The 19,130-nt window shown below is 29.4% G+C and overlaps 1 protein-coding gene across 1 annotated transcript in view; it reads right to left on the bottom strand.

Moving 5' to 3' along the window:
- Positions 1-573: 573 nt before the first annotated feature.
- LOC136987822 (fat-like cadherin-related tumor suppressor homolog) overlaps positions 574-19,130 on the bottom strand; it is a 254,157-nt gene continuing 235,600 nt past the window's right edge. The window contains 9 exon segments of the mRNA XM_067285564.1: positions 574-3,040; positions 6,537-6,572; positions 10,800-10,946; positions 11,015-11,293; positions 11,296-12,062; positions 16,500-16,864; positions 16,953-17,110; positions 17,209-17,385; positions 17,459-17,624. Of these exon segments, the coding sequence (XP_067141665.1) occupies positions 2,277-3,040; positions 6,537-6,572; positions 10,800-10,946; positions 11,015-11,293; positions 11,296-12,062; positions 16,500-16,864; positions 16,953-17,110; positions 17,209-17,385; positions 17,459-17,624 (2,859 nt within the window). The 3' untranslated portion in view covers positions 574-2,276.

Raw genomic sequence — 19,130 nt, 5'->3', positions numbered from 1 at the left:
AGTTTGTCAATAAATACATCTATCTTAATAATTCATTTAATAATTCGCCTGATTACTATTTAATAATTGTTTTTTAAATACAAAATGTAGTACATATGTATTTAAAATCTGCATATTAACACTTCGCGCCATCTGCTGAGCGAGAAATTAATTAAATTTTGGCAATGTAAGGATTAAATTAACGATTTAATCTTTAAAACAACACATAAATAATAATCCGGTTTAATTCACAAATATTAAAATATCGATGTTACTATTATTATTATTATTATTTTATAATAATTTTGAAAAATTTTTTACCGTTTAAATCCATGTCTGCAAAGTTAACAATACCGTTAAAATACGTAATAAAATCGTGCCATCTGTCGGTAACAAATTAACTAATTGATATAAAGTACCGCAAAATTAATCTTAATCATATTTTACTTATTTATTCTGCATAATTTATTGTCAATGTAGAAGAGAGTGTAATGAAGATGTAATCGATAATTAAAGCAATAATTATTACACTTATTTTTCTACGAAATTTAAAACACACGTCTAAAGTTTAGTACACAAATGATTAAACGCCAACGCTATAAATCACTTTTATTACAACAGCAGAGGAAGAAATTTATTATATACAATGGTTGCTGCTGTTTTATCAACCTGAGAATTCTTTGTACAAACCATACACAACAGCCTTTTTAATCGGAAATGAGCTGCCGTTTCTTTCAGAAATTTTATTTATTTATTTATCACATACCGTACCATTTCGGCATCCATGAATGGCAACATAGAAGCCGAGATGAATCCTCAATCATAAATATTTGGTGAATTTTTTTTTTTTTTTAAATGCATTCTTAATAAAAACACAAAATATTCTGCACTAGGCCTTGTAGCAGACAAATCTCTACATAACTATATGTATATATATATATATATATATATACATACTGTATATATAATTTAAATGGATAACAATATTCCGAATCACAATTATTGCAATAATCAGATATTACAAGACTTAAAATTACATAGAAAATTATAAGATAATTAAAATGTAACCATTGTTTTTCTAGCTGCATACTCACATATTACTTATACATAACTTTATTATTATTATTATTATTTTATTTTATTTTTTTTCATTTTTTTAAACTCTATAAATTGTCAAAAATTCCTTAAGTATAAAAAAGTTTATATTACAGTTTAGAAAGGTAGATTTTGGCACAGTCTGCTGGTTTTTTTTTGCGGATAAATGGCCCCACTATCTGCAGTAGTAACCGCTTGATCTTACACTGATGTGGTCAAAAATGTTACCTTCTTATCAGGCCTCCTCGGGTAATAAATTTACTCGCATCTTCAATGATAAGAGTGTTGTCGTTCCGAGAAACATAATGTGATTAACATTACAAAAAAAACTATATTGCAATTATAATTCACTTCAGAATAAACTAAACATAGCTATACTTTTATCAGTATAATTGTTAGATGGCCACAATTTGTAAGATAAAATAATTATTTTCATATTCTGATGGGAACCTTGGCAGTTGAAATTTTTGTTTGTTTTTTTTTGTTTAAAAAAACAATTCCGGATTATTAAAAACGTCTTCAGTTCTCATTTTTAACTTGACAGATTTATTATATTATTTTTAAAAAATGCCATAAAGAGGAATCACTACATTATTATTATTATTATTATTATCTAAAATAAATAATTGATGCAGTCTTAAAAGTTTCTCTTCTCTAAATTCAATTGTTGATACTTTAAAAAACTAAATGAAACCGTCTTTCTTCATTTTTCAAATCTAAATTTCATATATATATATACTCAGAATTGTTTAAATTAAGTACATAATATCAAATTTGATAAACAGATAGAATGGTTTAATAGTTTAAACCTCGCTAAATATGGACAACAATTCTTTTAAATATAATTTAAGAGGGGGGGAAAAAAAACTTGTGTGTAATCCATCACATGCCGATTACCCTGATATTACCTGGTTCTCTTTCCCTCATCACTTTCAAACAGTAATTAAATAAGGCAATATTTTCACTCATCTTCACTTATTTAAAAGTTCAGTGATTGTAGTTTTGTTGTTGTTGTTATTTTTTTTTATCAAACCACATCATAAATATGTGAAATTATTGTTTGATACAATATAATTATCACTAATGTTATTATTGATGAGTTCACTACAGTTATTCAACTGCTAACAAACTAGGTCCAACAGTAAAATTAGTACAAATCTTAGACGTAACGAGTTGGAAAGGAAAACCAAAATCGAACAATTTTATGTTATCAAAGGAGCACAATTCTTAACCACTTTTTTATTTTCCAATATTTCGCAATCTGTGTCACTAAAATTGACTTCGCTGTCTTCGATATCACAAACATTTGCAGAAATATCCGAACACGATGCATTTGTAGAAGTATATCCACTGGCAGATATACAATCCATCGGACCCGAAGAATGCCGAAAGTTTGGTGGCGATGTTCCCAATTCTGCATCCAATCTGAACCCCCGACCACCGTGAGTGGGAAATCCATAAGCGACGATGTCGTCATCCGATATGTCACTAATGTTTCTAAATTGAGATTGCGTTGTCCATGAATGATCGGGGCTGGGTATGGTTCCGAGCGAATGTTTTGGAAGATATTGGTTTGGATGGCTTTGGTACCTTAAAGGAGACGAAGGAAGACTATCGCATCCTTCATCCGCAAATTCTAGATTATTCAATGCTAAAATATCTTCGAAATTTGGCGGCTCGGCATCCCGAATATCTGGATATTCACTGTTTTCCGAATCGCCAACGTATTCGGATTCGGGAAGATCGAGTTCTTCACACGGAGACGGTTCTACATTTCTTAAGAGATTTATATTTGTACCCTCATTTTGTAAACGAGATGGTAATAATTCTATTTGACTAATGCAACTGTTCGAATCTGTGCTTTTGGCACTGGAGGAATCTCTGATCTCATTTGTTGGAACTTCTGTAATATTGGCAACAGGTTTCTGTGAAGCTGATGCCCAATCTGAACAATCCCAATGATACCCTAAGAAATAAAAATTTTAATTTAATATAATATTTTATACATTAAAATGTTAAATAATTCTTCTTAACAAAATGCATAGGATGATAGAAACACATTAAGCAATAAGCAATATTTGTTACTTGCATAGATAATTAACACAGTAAACAGATTAATCTAGTTATAATTGATTAATGCGGTGGCAATTTTAGACATAGCGACAGAGTTTCTGGAAGTGCATTCCGGGCTTTCACTTATGACTTCGGGCGTTTAGAGGTTTGAGTTACTATAACGGGCTACTGTATATATTTGTGTATACCTGAACTTGGTCCGGCACTCGGAATCTAAACTAGAATCCTAAACTTCATATAATATATTAACTACCGTGCAATATAGGCTTTATATTATAAAAAAGTAACCTTGTAAGTCCACACTTGCCTAGGACTTATATACTACATACCAATATAGATTCATATATAAAATTATATTATCATATTTCTATACTGTTAAATTGATTTTTGAAAATTAACTTTTTTATTTTTTAGTCAAATTTACTAGTAAAATTAACATTGTGTACAAAATATTGATACATTGTATACATTAATGTGAGAAAAATGGAGGGAAAAACAAAGAATGAGATAAATTTATTTGCTCTTCTATCTCTTTTTTATTGCTTTTTCAATCAAGTATAATGCAACCCGCACTAAAATATACTCAATAAGCATAAAATAAACATGCAAGAGGGTTTATTTTACACTTATTGAGTTTTTTAAACATTGTATGACATGTAAATAATAATATTACATGATTTATTTTTATTATTTTAAATCTCCACCCTTTAAACCATCATTTAATCTACACAAACTGTGCCTATAAAAATTGGATCTTACTATAAATTAATATAAGAACATGTTGAATGTTAAATAGAATCATTTATTATTTTTTCTCCCCTAAAAGTTTTAAACTGTTTTGTTTGTAAAACTTACAACTATGTTAAATAATGAACATGTTAACAAGACAGAAAATTACTTAATTGTTTAAACAATCAATTATAGTTATTTAAATGTTTTTAGCAACGTAAGACAAATGAATAATGTATGAAAAATAGTAGTGATATATTAACTTTTCTGCTTTAAATATTGTAAAGACAGTGAACATTAATTATGTTTTAACATACGCCAGAATTTCACATAAAAAATTATAAAAAATTCATTTACGACAAGTTATTACATATTTATTTTACAAAATAAAACGATAAATCTGCGGCAAATTAAGAATTCGAACGGCTTACGTTTGAACGTAATTATAAATGCCGGTACGTACCTTGTTAATAATTAATATTTTCCAATTTAAACAATTATATATAAAGATTCCCCAAATGTGTAATTATTTAATACGTATCGGGTAGACTGAATTTTCAAAACTAACTTCATTCCTTACAGTTGTAATAAAAGTTAATATAATTTTAACGGCTATAACCTACGATCAATTGTTAATAAATCCGAATTATCCATTTAAACAAATGACAAAAAATAATAAATTACTATAAAAATACTGTTTTCTGTCAGGAGAAAGGAAGGATTCAATTGTATTAATCAAGAAATTATTGATTCTATCTTATTTGTACAGCTCCATCCCTTTTTCTATGGGTATACAAATTGGGCAAACAATGGCATATAGCTGCATGGGATTAAATAGAAACTATCAATAAGTTAATGAAGTATTTTTTTTTTATAATAAAAATACAAAAGATGTTCTTATTTATTGTTTGCAAAATTTATATTCCTTCTTACTGATAATGAAAAGTGCTTTTTCTTATATCCATTATTCTTTTAAAGGGTATTTTATTAATTTAAATCAAGAATGATTAATTTTTCAAAATCTTCGTTAAATAGTTTATGTCTAGAAACTATGCAACACTTTCCTCATTTCCAATTATCAATAAAATGTATACAGTATTTTGAAACTACTCGAAATAGCACAAAATGTCTTAAAGAACGATAAATAACTCCGATAAATAATCGACTAATATTTTCAAATATTTCTACGGATCTTCTTCGGGTCAAAGGTTTTCGAATTGTGAGTGGACTACTTGGAATTTTGAAATAATATTTGGCATATTGATTCTACTAGAAACACGTTACAACAAAATGTAAACAATATGCAACTATGTCCATATATAAAAAACACTTCAATGCGATCTTTTACCTGAATTTGGTTCCATTCTTCTAAATATTACTGTGAGATAAATTAATTCAGACAAAATCAGATTAAATAAAAATTTAGTCATTCATAAAACTTCAAAAATTATCAATAATAAGTACACAATATTAAATTTACTGTGCATTGATTTTTAAATAAATTAAAATTAGGCTACTCTTTCAATTATGTCAACAAAGTTGTGAAGTCTTATTAAAAAATAAATAAAACATTCTAATTATTTTCATAAATGAATGTTATTACATCAAAATACTCATAATATGGACCTCGTTTACACTTATAACCGTTAAGTCAATATATCATATTAATTAGTTTATCATCATTTAATAATTGTTAACTCCATAAATTTATTTTCCACATTTTAATTCAGAATTTCTTTCTCTATAAACAAAATTTAAATAAATAGATGATTCTAATATTTGAAAGAATTCATTTGATATAAAGTTTATTAATAGAATTATTATCAATTTTAAAAATGAGACAGTTAACGGTATCTGATAACTCAATGCCAAACAAATGTAGAAGTTAAGGATCGGTAATACATCACAGGTGTATTTTATCAGAACAACAGAGAGGTTGCGGCCGACGTTTTCAATGCGAAAATGTGTACGTCGGACGTTCGGCACCGCCTTCCTGTAAGCCTAGAAGTTTGACAAAGACGTTTGGAACGTTGGGCATGATTCCACCGACGTTCCAAACGTCTTTGTCAAACTTCTAGGCTTACAGGAAGGCGGTGCTGAACGTCCGACGTACACATTTTCGCATTGAAAATGTCGGCCGCAACCTTTCTAATATATTTTTATGTCAGTTTGATATCATTTTTTAAATATTTTCTCATTATAAAACTGTAGGAATGATGTTAAATTGGCACGAAGATATACACTATTTCAACTACATAAATTCATCTTTATAGTAACAGAGATAGAAAACACTTTAAATGTGAATAAATAAATAAAATACAAGCAGATAATGATTATATTAAAATATATTGCAAATAAATATGTTAAAATTATATCTTTCTAATTTAACATTGATACTTTACTATATTTCCTCAAGCTTAGGTTAGCTAACCTAAGTTCTAATTTAGTTCGGTTGAGGTATTAAAGTCTGTTGAATTATAAGCTATATAATTTTCAAATTAATTGCGCAGAAAGCTAATTAAATATCTTTAAAATAAAATCATATAAATATAAATATAATTAGTAAACAAAAACAAAAGTTAATGGCAAAACAAAAATAAAAATTCATGCAAAAAAACCCAAATAAGCAATGAATAGTGAATATAATATATCAAATATACCTTGGTTTTTCTTCTTCTCATCCTCATTGTTATTGTCTGAAAGTGGCATTAGAAAATAAGCATAATTAGAAAGAAAATGGTAGAGTTTTTACCCATAACCGTAAGTTGAAAATATATGAAATACCATCACCAAAATAGTATCAATGTTATCATGCAAAATGTATATATATATATATATATATATATAATACACAATAAAATATATTATATTAATCTTGAAATATTTTATGACATATATTTTTTCATATATTTGCTTTTGTTTTCAGAAATTTTTAAAACTTATTTTGTCATCTGAAAGTTATAGATATATTAGAATGTGATGATAAAAATATTCTAAATGTAATGATTACAATGCTAATCTTCAATTTTAATCTTTGAATTTGTCTACCATATATGTTTTCCTTCAAACAGAAATTAATTCCAAACTGTATTTAGTACAAAAACAAAATTAGTTTCATTAACAATCACATAGTGATAGAGTTGAAGGCAAAAAGTCGCGACACGTTACCGATATTTATTGCGTACGACTGTAGCCAGGAAGGACGAAAGTTCGAGAGCATTTATTTAGAAATTAACGGCAATCAATTTATTTTAAATAGAAGACTTCAATAATAAAACCGTCGACTCTCCCAGATTCGTCGGGAGACTCCAGAATTTGGAGAATGCAAAAATTTTTAAATTTTCTGACTTCTGAATCGAGCCTATTCCTCCTATATTTACTGAACAAGATTATACAGTATATTAAAATTGACTAAACAATAGGCAACAGCATTTTGATAATGCCAAGAGTAAAAAATCTCCCGAAGTTTTTTACACCTGGATTGGAATAGACCCAGAATTAATCCTTTACGAATTTACAAGCCTATTCAATAGACATAAACAAGATATCGAGATGATAGTATTGATTTTAATGTAATGTGTGCTTTAATTAAGTCGAATTGTTCTACTGAATATAGAGTTTCAGATTCATAAATCTGTTATTTTGCATCTATTGCATACTCAATAAGAATTGTCAATGTAATTTCCAATAAAATATATTTAATAATGTGGATTCTAATACACGTCGGCCTTACTGATGCAAACAAACAATGATTTATGACAAAAGTAAAATGTTTATTAATCTGTAAGATAATTTCTAAAATTGTCTCATGGATTAAATTGATTGATAGTATTTTTAACTTTGGTTTGCAATAAAAACTATCAGATATTTTCAGAATATATTTACATTATATTTAATTAACTAGCAATGGAATTTCGGCTAAGATAGATTGTTGTGCATATAAATAATATTAATAATTAGATATTCAATTTAAATAATTTAGAAAATTTTGGAAAAAGAAACTAATCTAGAATAGGCATTTAACCCACACTCTATAAGCTGGGCATGTAGAGTGTACCACGCTATTACGACCTCTCTCTCGACTAATCTTAACATACTGGTAAATAAATTCAACTATTCAAACTGGATATACATTAATAAATACTACACATATAGCCAATATCTAGCAAGAAAAACTACAAGAAAGCAATCATTTTCATTAAATATATCTTCTACAATCTTTAGATTTCATGGGCATAATTAGCCCATTCAACGTGGATGAAAATGGTTGCTTTCTTGTAGTTTTTCTTGCTAGATATTGATTATACGTGCAGTGTTTATTACTGGAAAATAATTTTCTGTTATTTATTTTCTAATTATTAATATTTGTAAAAAAAAGGCAACACTGTCACCAACTTTTAGGCCAAATTTTGATGTTAATTAATTAAAAATGGCATAAATATAGCATGAAAATATTCAGTAATATGAGCATTAAACTCAAGTTTGATTTTTTTTAATATATATATATATTTGGAGAAAAATGTTATTATATTTCATATATTCTGAATATTCAATATATGAAAAAATATACAAATAAAGATTAAAATAGAAAATTTGTTTGCTGAAAAATTACAAAAATTATAATTAGTAAAATCTGTAAATATATGGTAAATACAGCAAATTTCATCAGACTAAATCTTAATATAAAAGAATTTTATATGTTGAAAAATGATAAATACAAAAAACAAAAGGAAAATTTTAAAAGTAACCTGAAAATTAAAAAAAAAAAATTGAAATTTTTTCGTTTTTTAAACTTAATTTTTAAGTATCTTATCTATACCTTTTAAGTATGTTTTTATGCAAATTCTATTTCATATTTTGTAAAGTGGAGGCTACTTTGTCAACTTGTCTTGTAGATTTTTTAATAACAAAAGAAATAAGTAAGTAAAATGTGATATAACAACAAAAGATTGAGTATAAACAAGTGAATAAATTATTAATAAATAATAGGATATGATTCTTTTAATCTTCTTAATCCAGTAACAAAAAAACAAATTTGGTTAATGTTACCCTTGGTGCTAAAATGGCGGCTCGTCTCAGATTCCAGCAAGGAAACAGTGGGACGTACTGTACGTTCTAACTTAACCTAACCTATTCTAATAATTTGGTTGCTAATAATTATGGTAATTTATTAGAATAGGTTAGGTTAGGTTAGAACGTGCGTCCCACTGTTTCCTTGCTGGAATCGGAGACGAGCCACCATCTTGGCACCAAGGGTAACATTAACCACAAAGTTAATCAGATTAAATCGTTTTTGTTACTGGATTAAGATGTATTTCGAGTTAATTATACCATTAAATTCGGTTTGTTTTTTGCAGTAATTAATCTTTATGTTAAGTTCAATAATATTTTTTAATGCTAACAAAATACTTAACACACTTTTATGTATTTAATGCATTATTTTGATAATGTTATTAAAATGGTTTCGACAGAAATCGCATTTCTAGAGTGAAAATTTTAAAAACTTTTGAATGCTTTAAAATTTTACATCTATCCTCAGATATCAACTAAAGGAAGAAAATAATGAAAAGAAAGTTGAAAAATATAAAACAGAACAAATCCAAATATAAAAAATACAAAAGATTTCTATATTTGAATGTTTATTGTCACATTGCATTATTAAATTGTTATTTCATGTTTTAAGTACAAGTGACAGATTTGCATAAACTAATATCCTAGAGTGGGAATAAGCAAAATAAGAGGGTAACCTGACAGATGGTTTTCTTATAATATGTATTAAAAGCTTAACATGAAACTAGAAATAAACATTACAGTAAACACGTTATCACAATAAATTCAAAGGAGACTTAAAGAAAAAAAGGAAAATAAAACAAACATAGGTTGAATTTTACATTTGAGGAACTTCAAACGTAAGTCGGCCAAAGTCAAAAGTACTTGATTTGTGTATAAATATACTTCAATAAGGTATATTTTCTTATTAGTTTGAGTTTTTGATTTAGTTTTTTTTAAAGATATCTAGGAAAAAAAAACACTTATATTCAACAAATAAAATATTTAAATTTAGAGAAATGTCAAATTAAATATACGAGCGAAGCTAAAAATCTTTATTATTCAAACTTAATTTGACTTTGAGATTCCTGTTTTAGCTAAATTGTCTCATTAATAAGATTTAGTCCTGGAAGAAACTTTCTATTTTTACCACAAAATATTTTAACTGAAAGAGAAAAAAATTAGGTCAATTAGAAATTTATATTTAACAAACATAATAATATGTGGTATGAGAAAAATTAATTTTAAAAATCCATATATTGTAAATAAAACTTCTATTATTTAGTAAACACTTTATAATAAAACACACAATCATACAAAACAACAAACAGCAGGTATAATGGAATAGCTGGTATTGTATATATATCGTAAAAAAGATGGCATGAATTTCAACAGTGCCTTATGAAATAAAACATTAAATATATAAAAAAGGAAAGCATGCTAGGTGCGTTTTGATTAGATTTAACACAGATTATGCACAGTGTGTTCGAAAAAACATTTCAGCTTTAACAAACATCCAAATACTAAAGGGAGTGGTTTCTTATTTTAATTAATGTTCCAAATCGAAATTAAAACATTAGTGCATAACAGAGGCAACTGCATTTGCCTTGAACATCATATGGACAAAAATCTCACCGCTTATTCCACACAGCTAAGCGTGGCGGTGGTACGGGTGGTGACAATCTTTTGCTACAATGCTCTGGTAATTCTGAAAAGTTGAGAAAGATTCTTATAAATTGGTTGAGATTAATATCTAGTTTGAAGTGATATTCTAGTGGTGATCTTGCAATATTGATGCCCTATATATAGTTATGATGGTAATTATAATCTTTTAATGATTAGATATAAAACGTAATTAAATTTCTATTTTTTACCTGGTAAATCATCCACAGACCCTAAACTAAGAATGGACGGCATTTCTGTATTGTTTCCTTTTTTTTGAGAAGGCTTTGGTGGCATTGTTAAACTATTAAGTGGTACCACAGGTGTTGCAACTTCAATTGGTTTAATAGGATTGAGATCTGAAAACATTAAAAAATTTAGTAGTAATTTTTTTTTTAAATTATTTATTAACAATGTGATTTCTTACCGTTTTGTATTTTATCTTCATAAATTTTTTCTTTAGTGGCCAGATCCTGGTCCCAACTACCTTTGAGCAAGGAGTCAGAGTCAGAGGCACATGCAGAGGACGGGGGTGGTGGTAGTGAGGGAGGAATACTGGCCTTGTTTAAATTTTGAAGGAGACCACTTCGGTAACGAGATATGTTCTCTAAATCGTCGCCGACACTTCCGTAGCTGTGTACAGTATCGAATTTGTTTAGCGTTTCCTGCGTGCTGGGAGTGTACGACGTTGGACGGGGTGGCAGTGGGGAGTTGTAAACGTAGTAATCGCTTCTAAGTTGCTAATTTTACTTAGTCTTTTTATATTATCTTTTTCCATCATTGGATTTTTTAACATGAATTCATTAATAGCCGGATCGTCTCCGGGCTGATTATTTGGACGACCTCTTCTTCTCTTGTGGCGATATCTCCAATAGCATGCTAGTCCCACAGCCATTAGCAAAATGAATAGCACAACAACAGTGATGCCAATTATTTCTTCAATGGTTGTGTTCCATGTAGTGGAAGTAATCGAATTTGTAAACAAATTGTCTGTACAGAGCGGTCCTGTCATGTTTGGTGGACATTGACAATGAAATGAACCATGAATATTGATACATGTGGCACCATTAGCACAAGGACTAGCTTGACATTCATTGAGATCAAACTGACAAACATCACCATGGAATCCATGACATTTACATATAGGACCATTTGTTCCTTCTTCACACACTCCGCCATTATAGCAAGGATTCGGATTACAGTAACGTCCGTAATCGCATCTTTTGCCATTGAAACCCGAAATGCAATCACAATGGAAGTCATTATGTAAATTGTGACATATTCCACCATTTAGACAAGGACTCGATTCGCACGGATTAGTATCGAGTTCGCAATGAGCACCCAAGAAACGGGGAAGACAGGAACAGGTAAAACTCTTTCCGGAAGGAATACAAGTTCCGCCGTTGCGACACGGCTGCGAACCGCAGACGCCGGGATCAAACAGAGAATGACAATGAAATTCCACATTAACAAACCTAAAATAATAATCACTCGTTAAAAATTTTCTGAATATTTTTACATTTTAAACTATTAATATCAATTAATTTTAACATAAAATTTCTTTAAATCAATTGAATTTAAAGTACTTTTCTTAATTTTCAGTTCAATTTTATGATTACTAATATAGATTATAATAAATCTTTTGTATTCCACATTCAATATGCTATATTATTATTATTAAACTACAAAGAATGGTTTACAAATGAAAATTATTCTTGTTATAGATTATTGAATGCTAATATATTAACTGAATTACTTATGTTTCCGCCTAGTTAATGTGTCATTCTCATGCATGGATAATTGAAAGGTGAGTGCTAATTAAATTGTCTGTATTAAAACATTTTACTTTTGTAGATATAAATTTCAAATTTAAAAATATTAATTAAACTTTAAGGTAATGGAGTATTGTCGAAGAATAATTCAATGAGTGTTACAAAGATTTTTCTTGTACACCGCCTTGTTTACACAAATACAGCGTGTTTAGATTCAATGAATTTTAACGGTTTACTCGTGTGATTTTGTCTAAAACATTGAAAATATTTTAAATATTACAATCAATGAATTTAATTACATATCACAAGATTACTCTGAAAACTTTCTGTATATTTTTTCTCATCATTTGAAAAAAATCATCTCAATTTATGACTTGTAATAAAAAAAAAAATTCTACATAAATTCTATAAAAATAAAGAAAAAAAAAACAATTTATTTTATTATAAATGTCTATCCAAACACTAAATTCTTCAAGCAGATTAAGGCCAAAACAGAATTATGATTTACATTGCTGGGAAGCTATCTTCAAAGGGGCGAAGTACTACCGAGTTTTACTATTTTTACTTGTTCTATAAATCGATTGGCTTTGGTAAATCAGAAATTCGGGGGGGAAAAAATAGGAAAATTACGAATTCTTTATCGGTGAATATCTCGAAAACTGGGCTTTATATAAAATTCCGAGCGCGTTTCGACTAGATCTACAATTTTGTTCTTACTGCTAACAGGAGAAACCCCGCGGTCAAAACGGACAAATTTCGTATCGTTTGAAAGGTCTAAACCGCTGAATGGCATACAGTTCTCTCTATTTTTATTCCATTCAACGCGGCATCCATAGGGAGGTGGGATATACACAACGATTGTGCCAATTTTTAAATTCGTTTAATCGAATTTTCCGATCCACATCATTGAATCCAATTCATATTTGCATAATTTACACAAGAGAAATTAATTTAGTCGAAATTTGTATTGTTTCCAGTCAATAAAATGATATCTAAACCGAAAATATGTTCGTTGGATGTTAATTCCCGAAATTTTCCGAAAAACTCGTTTTGAGCTGAAGTTTAGCCTCCAAAATGAATGATTTTTCTTATTATAATTAAAAATTCGTTACTCGAATACTGACGAAAAGCGCATTTGAATGCGGAATAAGATCTTCTAGGGCACTTGGGCACAGAAGATTGTGGGATGGATTCCTCTAAATTACTTTACGTCATCGTTTAGTTTTGGCTATAGAATTATTTATAAATTATGACACACAGTTGCAACTGTGACATTATTTTCCCGCCTCTAATTTCGTGTGTTATACGTGTCTAATGGGTAATCGTGAAAAGACTGAGAGGAATGAGATGGGCCCGGTCCGAAGGATTACATGAATAAAATGATCGGAACAAATAAAAATACGATTTTTTCATCATTTATCAAAAGAAACTTTAATATACACCAGTTTCGTGTGGTGTTATTATTATAAATAAGATTAAATTTCCTGTGTCTGGTCATGTCTGGCCAAGTAGCCTGTTGGCCCAGATAGCTCCTAGCAACACCAATGATAACCACAAATCCTCCGAGATAAACTGCATTGAAAATAATCAATAGAAGGCCAATTCACAAAGGAAAAGTGAATTTCAATACACCAGAATTAATATTATTATTATTTTTAACGCGCACGCAGCAGGATCTTTTAAGTTCTCTAATAAATTGACGTGCTAAAAAAGTAGGAGTTAAATTAATTCGCGATATTACACAATAATATTTATGTACTGTATAAATGTAGTTTGAAAAATTCATATATAATCGAAACGGAAATCACGTGGTACTGTAATAGCCTTTTAAGCCACGTGACTTCTCGACTTCCGCTTTGTTATAGTTTAACATAATGATCCGTCTTGTGAAATATATAATAAGCGCGTCTTTATTGGATCATTTTAAAGCAGTTAAATCGCATCAACATATAATAAGTTTACTAAAAGTAAGTTTATATTTTAATAAAATACAGTCTGTTAATTTGATTGGAAACGTTTTAGTGACGTCATTCTGACGTCACTTTTCTTTAACAATGGATAATTGTCAATAAAACGTCAAACTGACGTACGACATACATTAGCCAATTAAATGAGCATAACCTTAAAAATTTTGCCCCCTATCAAGAAAAAATGAAACTAAGGAGTTTCATTACTAAAATAATTATTTTTCTGGACTTATATAAACGTCCATAATAATAATAATAATAATTTATTTTTGGCAAAATAAATGTTGTAATTGCCTATACTACGAAGCAGACGATGAAATTTAAAATTAGTTTACACATGCGCAAAGACAATTTCGGCTTTTATTTTTAACTTTTAATAATATAATAAAGAGAAAATTTTTAAAAATGTATATTTTATAAAAAAAAATTAAACACCGTAATTTAAAAATTAATAAATAAATTTTTAATTCTGAAGTGAAATATATATAGGACGCGCCGCTTAGTAAAAAGGCTTTAATACAGTTGGGCAAGCGAGCCAATGACATAGCCCGTTTCATTTAAATCGGACTGTCATTGGTTAGTTTATCTAACTGGGTATTATAGCCGTTTTACTATAGGCGCGCCGCCTATAGAAGTTATTATTTAATAATAACCAAATTATGCCAAAATTTAGTATAATTATAAAACAAAATAAAGTTTTTATATTTTATTTTTAATTAAAATATTCTTTAAATATTATGATTGTAAATTCTTAAGTACTGATGTTGGATCTGTAAGAGGAAAACCCATTGTAGAGTATAGAAAAAATTGTAGAGACAAATTTGTAAACAAGGGGCATAAAAAACATTGCAAACCATAGATAAAAGCATTAAAACTAATGGAAAATTAATTGTATACTAGTTGAAAAAGCACAGTAAACTAGAAGCAGAAGCATTGCAAAACCATTGTGAAATTAAATATAAAATAATTATAAACTAGTGGTAATTTCAATATTTAATTGTATTGAAATTACCTCTATTTCATAATTCTTTTGCATTTAATTTCACAATGCTTCTGATTTACTTAAGCTAAATAAGCTATAACTTAGGGCCTCACTTTATTCCGAAAGGCAGTTTATATACATATTGTCCATTATTATTTGGTGAAGGAGAAGGGCTTCCTGTATGTTGTGGCATAGGGCCACACCAAGTCTAATTTGTAAATCCAGCTCTGCTGCTGCTTCCTAATTTACAATTAGGAAGCAGCAGCACAGCTGAGCTATATTACAGGATTATAAACTAATTGAAAAATAGACAGAATTTTAAGATTCATTTATTATATTACAGAACAAAATAATCGTATTTTTATATCTATATTGCAATAATATGTATAATAAAGTGTAAAATTCAAAATAAATTAAAGTGATGGAACAGTTTACGTCCTCGGAGTTAGAAAAATAATAACTTTTGTGCTTATCTGACAGGAATAAATTTATAGTTAACTCTATAGATTAACTAACAACAATATCTTACAGGTTATTCCAAATATGAATTATAAAATATAGTTAGAGGTGATTTAAAATTTATCAAGTAATTTAAGATATTAAAAAATTCTTCGAAAGTTTTCATTTCTTCACGAAGTGGCATTCTTTGTATAAATCCAGTTTAAAGTGAAGTAAATAAATAAACACCACAATTTCTTTATTGAAAAACTTAAAGTTTTTCAACATTGCCCTGATTATTTATTTACTTCACTTTAAGCAGAGTGAAGTGAAAGCATTTTATTAATTTAGCTAAATAATATATTTAAAAAAAATTTTTTTACAAGATTAAGATTACAAAATATTACAATATCTTAATATTATATGATCTCAAAATAATAATTATTTTTTGGGGCCAAAGTTACCAAAAATCTAAATATTTTCTATATTCTTTGAAAGATTTTAATGGAAAAAAAATTTATAAATAAAATCGGGAAGCCTTTCAAATGAAAGATGTGTGTATAATATATTAATTAACCAGCGCAATGGCTCTGACCTTATGATACTAAGTATTTTTAAGTGTATAATAATATAGTATACTTCTGGACATATTTAAATAAAATAAGTAATAATTAATGTACAATGTATAAGTAATAATTAATGTGGAAATAAGTAATTATTAATGTACAAAAATAGAAAAAAGTTAAACGTTACCTGCGCAATGTTGCAACAATACTGCTACCACTCTGATGAAGAGGTAACAAAATACCGTCAATGCGGAGATTATCCATACAGCCTGCGAATCCCATTCTTACGTCGTCGTAACCCGTAGCTGTCGGATGAGGTCTAACTTCGGCACCAAAGTAAACATCACTTCCGTCTAAGTTCAGTATATCGTGAATTCCTGGAGCACTTCCGGTAACGCGAAACTTTTTATCGACTATTACTTCGGCAGTATTTCCTCTGCGCTCAACTCTTATTTCGTGCCAATTGCCATCGTTAATTTTCTGATTTTCTACTCGTACTAATCCCTCTCCACTTCCACAGTCAAACTTGTACTGAACAAAACCATTGACAATCTGAAAAAGTAAAAATGAGAAACAAACAGAATTTTTCATTTGTATGAAATTCTAATTAATATTAAAAACTGTCAAACTGCAAACGTACTTCTAAAATACTGTAATCTCGTGCACCTGCCGCAAACATTATATTTCCTGTTGTTTGAACGGTTCTTAAGTGTAAAGCAACACTCAAATGGCGATCGATTGGATTCGACAATGTATAGCGGGCATAAGTTCTCCCATTAAATGAGATTGGATTTTTTTCTGTAATTATAAGTATTTAAATATATTCAACTCATTAAATTTCAAATTAAAAAAATTTACATTTAATAACTTTATAAAAAAGGCATTTTAATAAATACCCTCATAACACATTTGACTATTGCAAACGTTTGTTCTTTCACGATCGCATAATGGTCCAGTTTTCCCAGAAGGACAATGGCAGGCATATCCTAAAGGAGAAGAATCGGGGACACACATTCTATGAGAAGGACACGGTTTTCGAGAACATTCATTAATTGGATGATCACACTTTGGACCTGAAAAAATTTATTTCTTTATATTCCCTGATAGAATATATATTTTTTCCTTGGAATTAAATAAAATCAATACCTCCAAATCCAGGATCACATATGCATTCTAATTTCCAATTATGGCGTAATGAAACATAACTCGATCCTTCTGTCGTAACACTTATAACATCACTCTCATCCAAGACAGAATGATCATCACATTTTCCATGATTGCAATTGGAACCTGTACAACGGTCTTCAAAAATCTACAACAATAAAATTAAACTACTCAGCATCACATAAAATAATTTATTTCAAAAACTGTTTTATTTTCTTAAAAATCCCTTTCATTTCTTTGAAAAGAATCTATGTTGGAACAACTTTTACTACTAGTTTTATATCATTAATTATTTTCTCTTTCATTTATCAAATCATTAATCAAAATAATGTTAGTGAAAGGAAATAACTTTATAAAGTTTTATTTAATTAAAATTTAAACTACTAATAAAAATATAATTATATAATATTCATTTATAATCATAACAGGGAATTAATTATCAAGTTACCATATTTCCTGTAATAATAACCACTGGGTGATTTTGTGAGTGATTATTAGAGTAAAAAAATATTTATGTTGTAACGAGAAAAAACAACAAGAACTGCTCGACACCATCAAACAAAGAAAGCTGGAATACTTCAGGTAGTGGCACGAACCAGGTAGTGGTCTGAGTCACAGTCGGGTCCTCTCGTGAACTGGGCATCCTTCAGCATTGAGCAGAATTAGGTGATTGATTATGACATAATCCAGTACAGTGGAATCCTTGCCAGATGGGTTTCTCCATGTAAACTGGTGTTTTAGAGGATGTTGAAACCAGGTGTTCCCAATGATCAAACTGTTGGAGGTGGCAAAGGATAAGAGATACAGTCCATTTTCATTGATTTTGCCCCATTCAAATTTGCTCATTGTTGTCTCCCAGCCACTTCTGTCCAGACCAGTATGGGCATTAAAGTCACCAGCCAGGACAATCAGCTCAGTCTGTGAAATCATGTCCACTGTATGCTGCAGTTGGTTATAGAAGTCATCCTTGGTTGTGTCTAGGCTGGTTTCAGTTGGTGCGTAGGCACTCACAATGTGGGCCTTGATGGTGCCATGCACCATAAGGACTGCCAAATTGTCCAATATTGTCTGGAAGGCGACACTGCGCCCAGCCCGCCCATCCACCATGAACCCAACACTTGCTTCTTGTTTGTCACTACCAGAGTAGTAAAGCACCATTGTCTTATCGACATTTGGTGGTTGTATGGTCATCGTTCCAGATCCAGTAAGTCTTAGTTCTTATAAAGCCGCAATCAAAATATTGCATTTGGCAAGTTCACTGGCAATGATTTCTTTCTAGCTGACATGGTGTCCTGTTCTGACGTTCCATGCAGCGATGTTCAGTCCAATTTTTGGGGTGATGTATAGTGTTTTCTGTTTGTGGCCCATAGCCAACTTCTCACCGGCATCCTGGGATCATAGTGCTGGAGCATTGCCTGCCCCAGATGTGGTAGCACTAGTTGTAATCGGGACTCAGTTGAAATTCCCGCGGTTTCTTGGCTAATTTTCCCAGTTTCTTGGTTCTGGTCATCTCGCCAGAATGACCACCTTCTTCCTTTCACAGCAGAGCTTAGGACTGTCCTAGGCAGAGTTGAGTAATTATTACAGGAAATACAGTAATGTTTCTGATAATATCTGGCTACAAATTATTTGTAATGCTTCCTTATTTATGAAA

The sequence above is a fragment of the Centruroides vittatus genome, unplaced genomic scaffold (genome assembly GCF_030686945.1).
Source record: "Centruroides vittatus isolate TY-2023 unplaced genomic scaffold, ASM3068694v2 scaffold_2802, whole genome shotgun sequence".
NCBI lineage: Eukaryota > Metazoa > Arthropoda > Arachnida > Scorpiones > Buthidae > Centruroides > Centruroides vittatus.
This window is presented reverse-complemented; position numbering and strand designations above follow the sequence as displayed.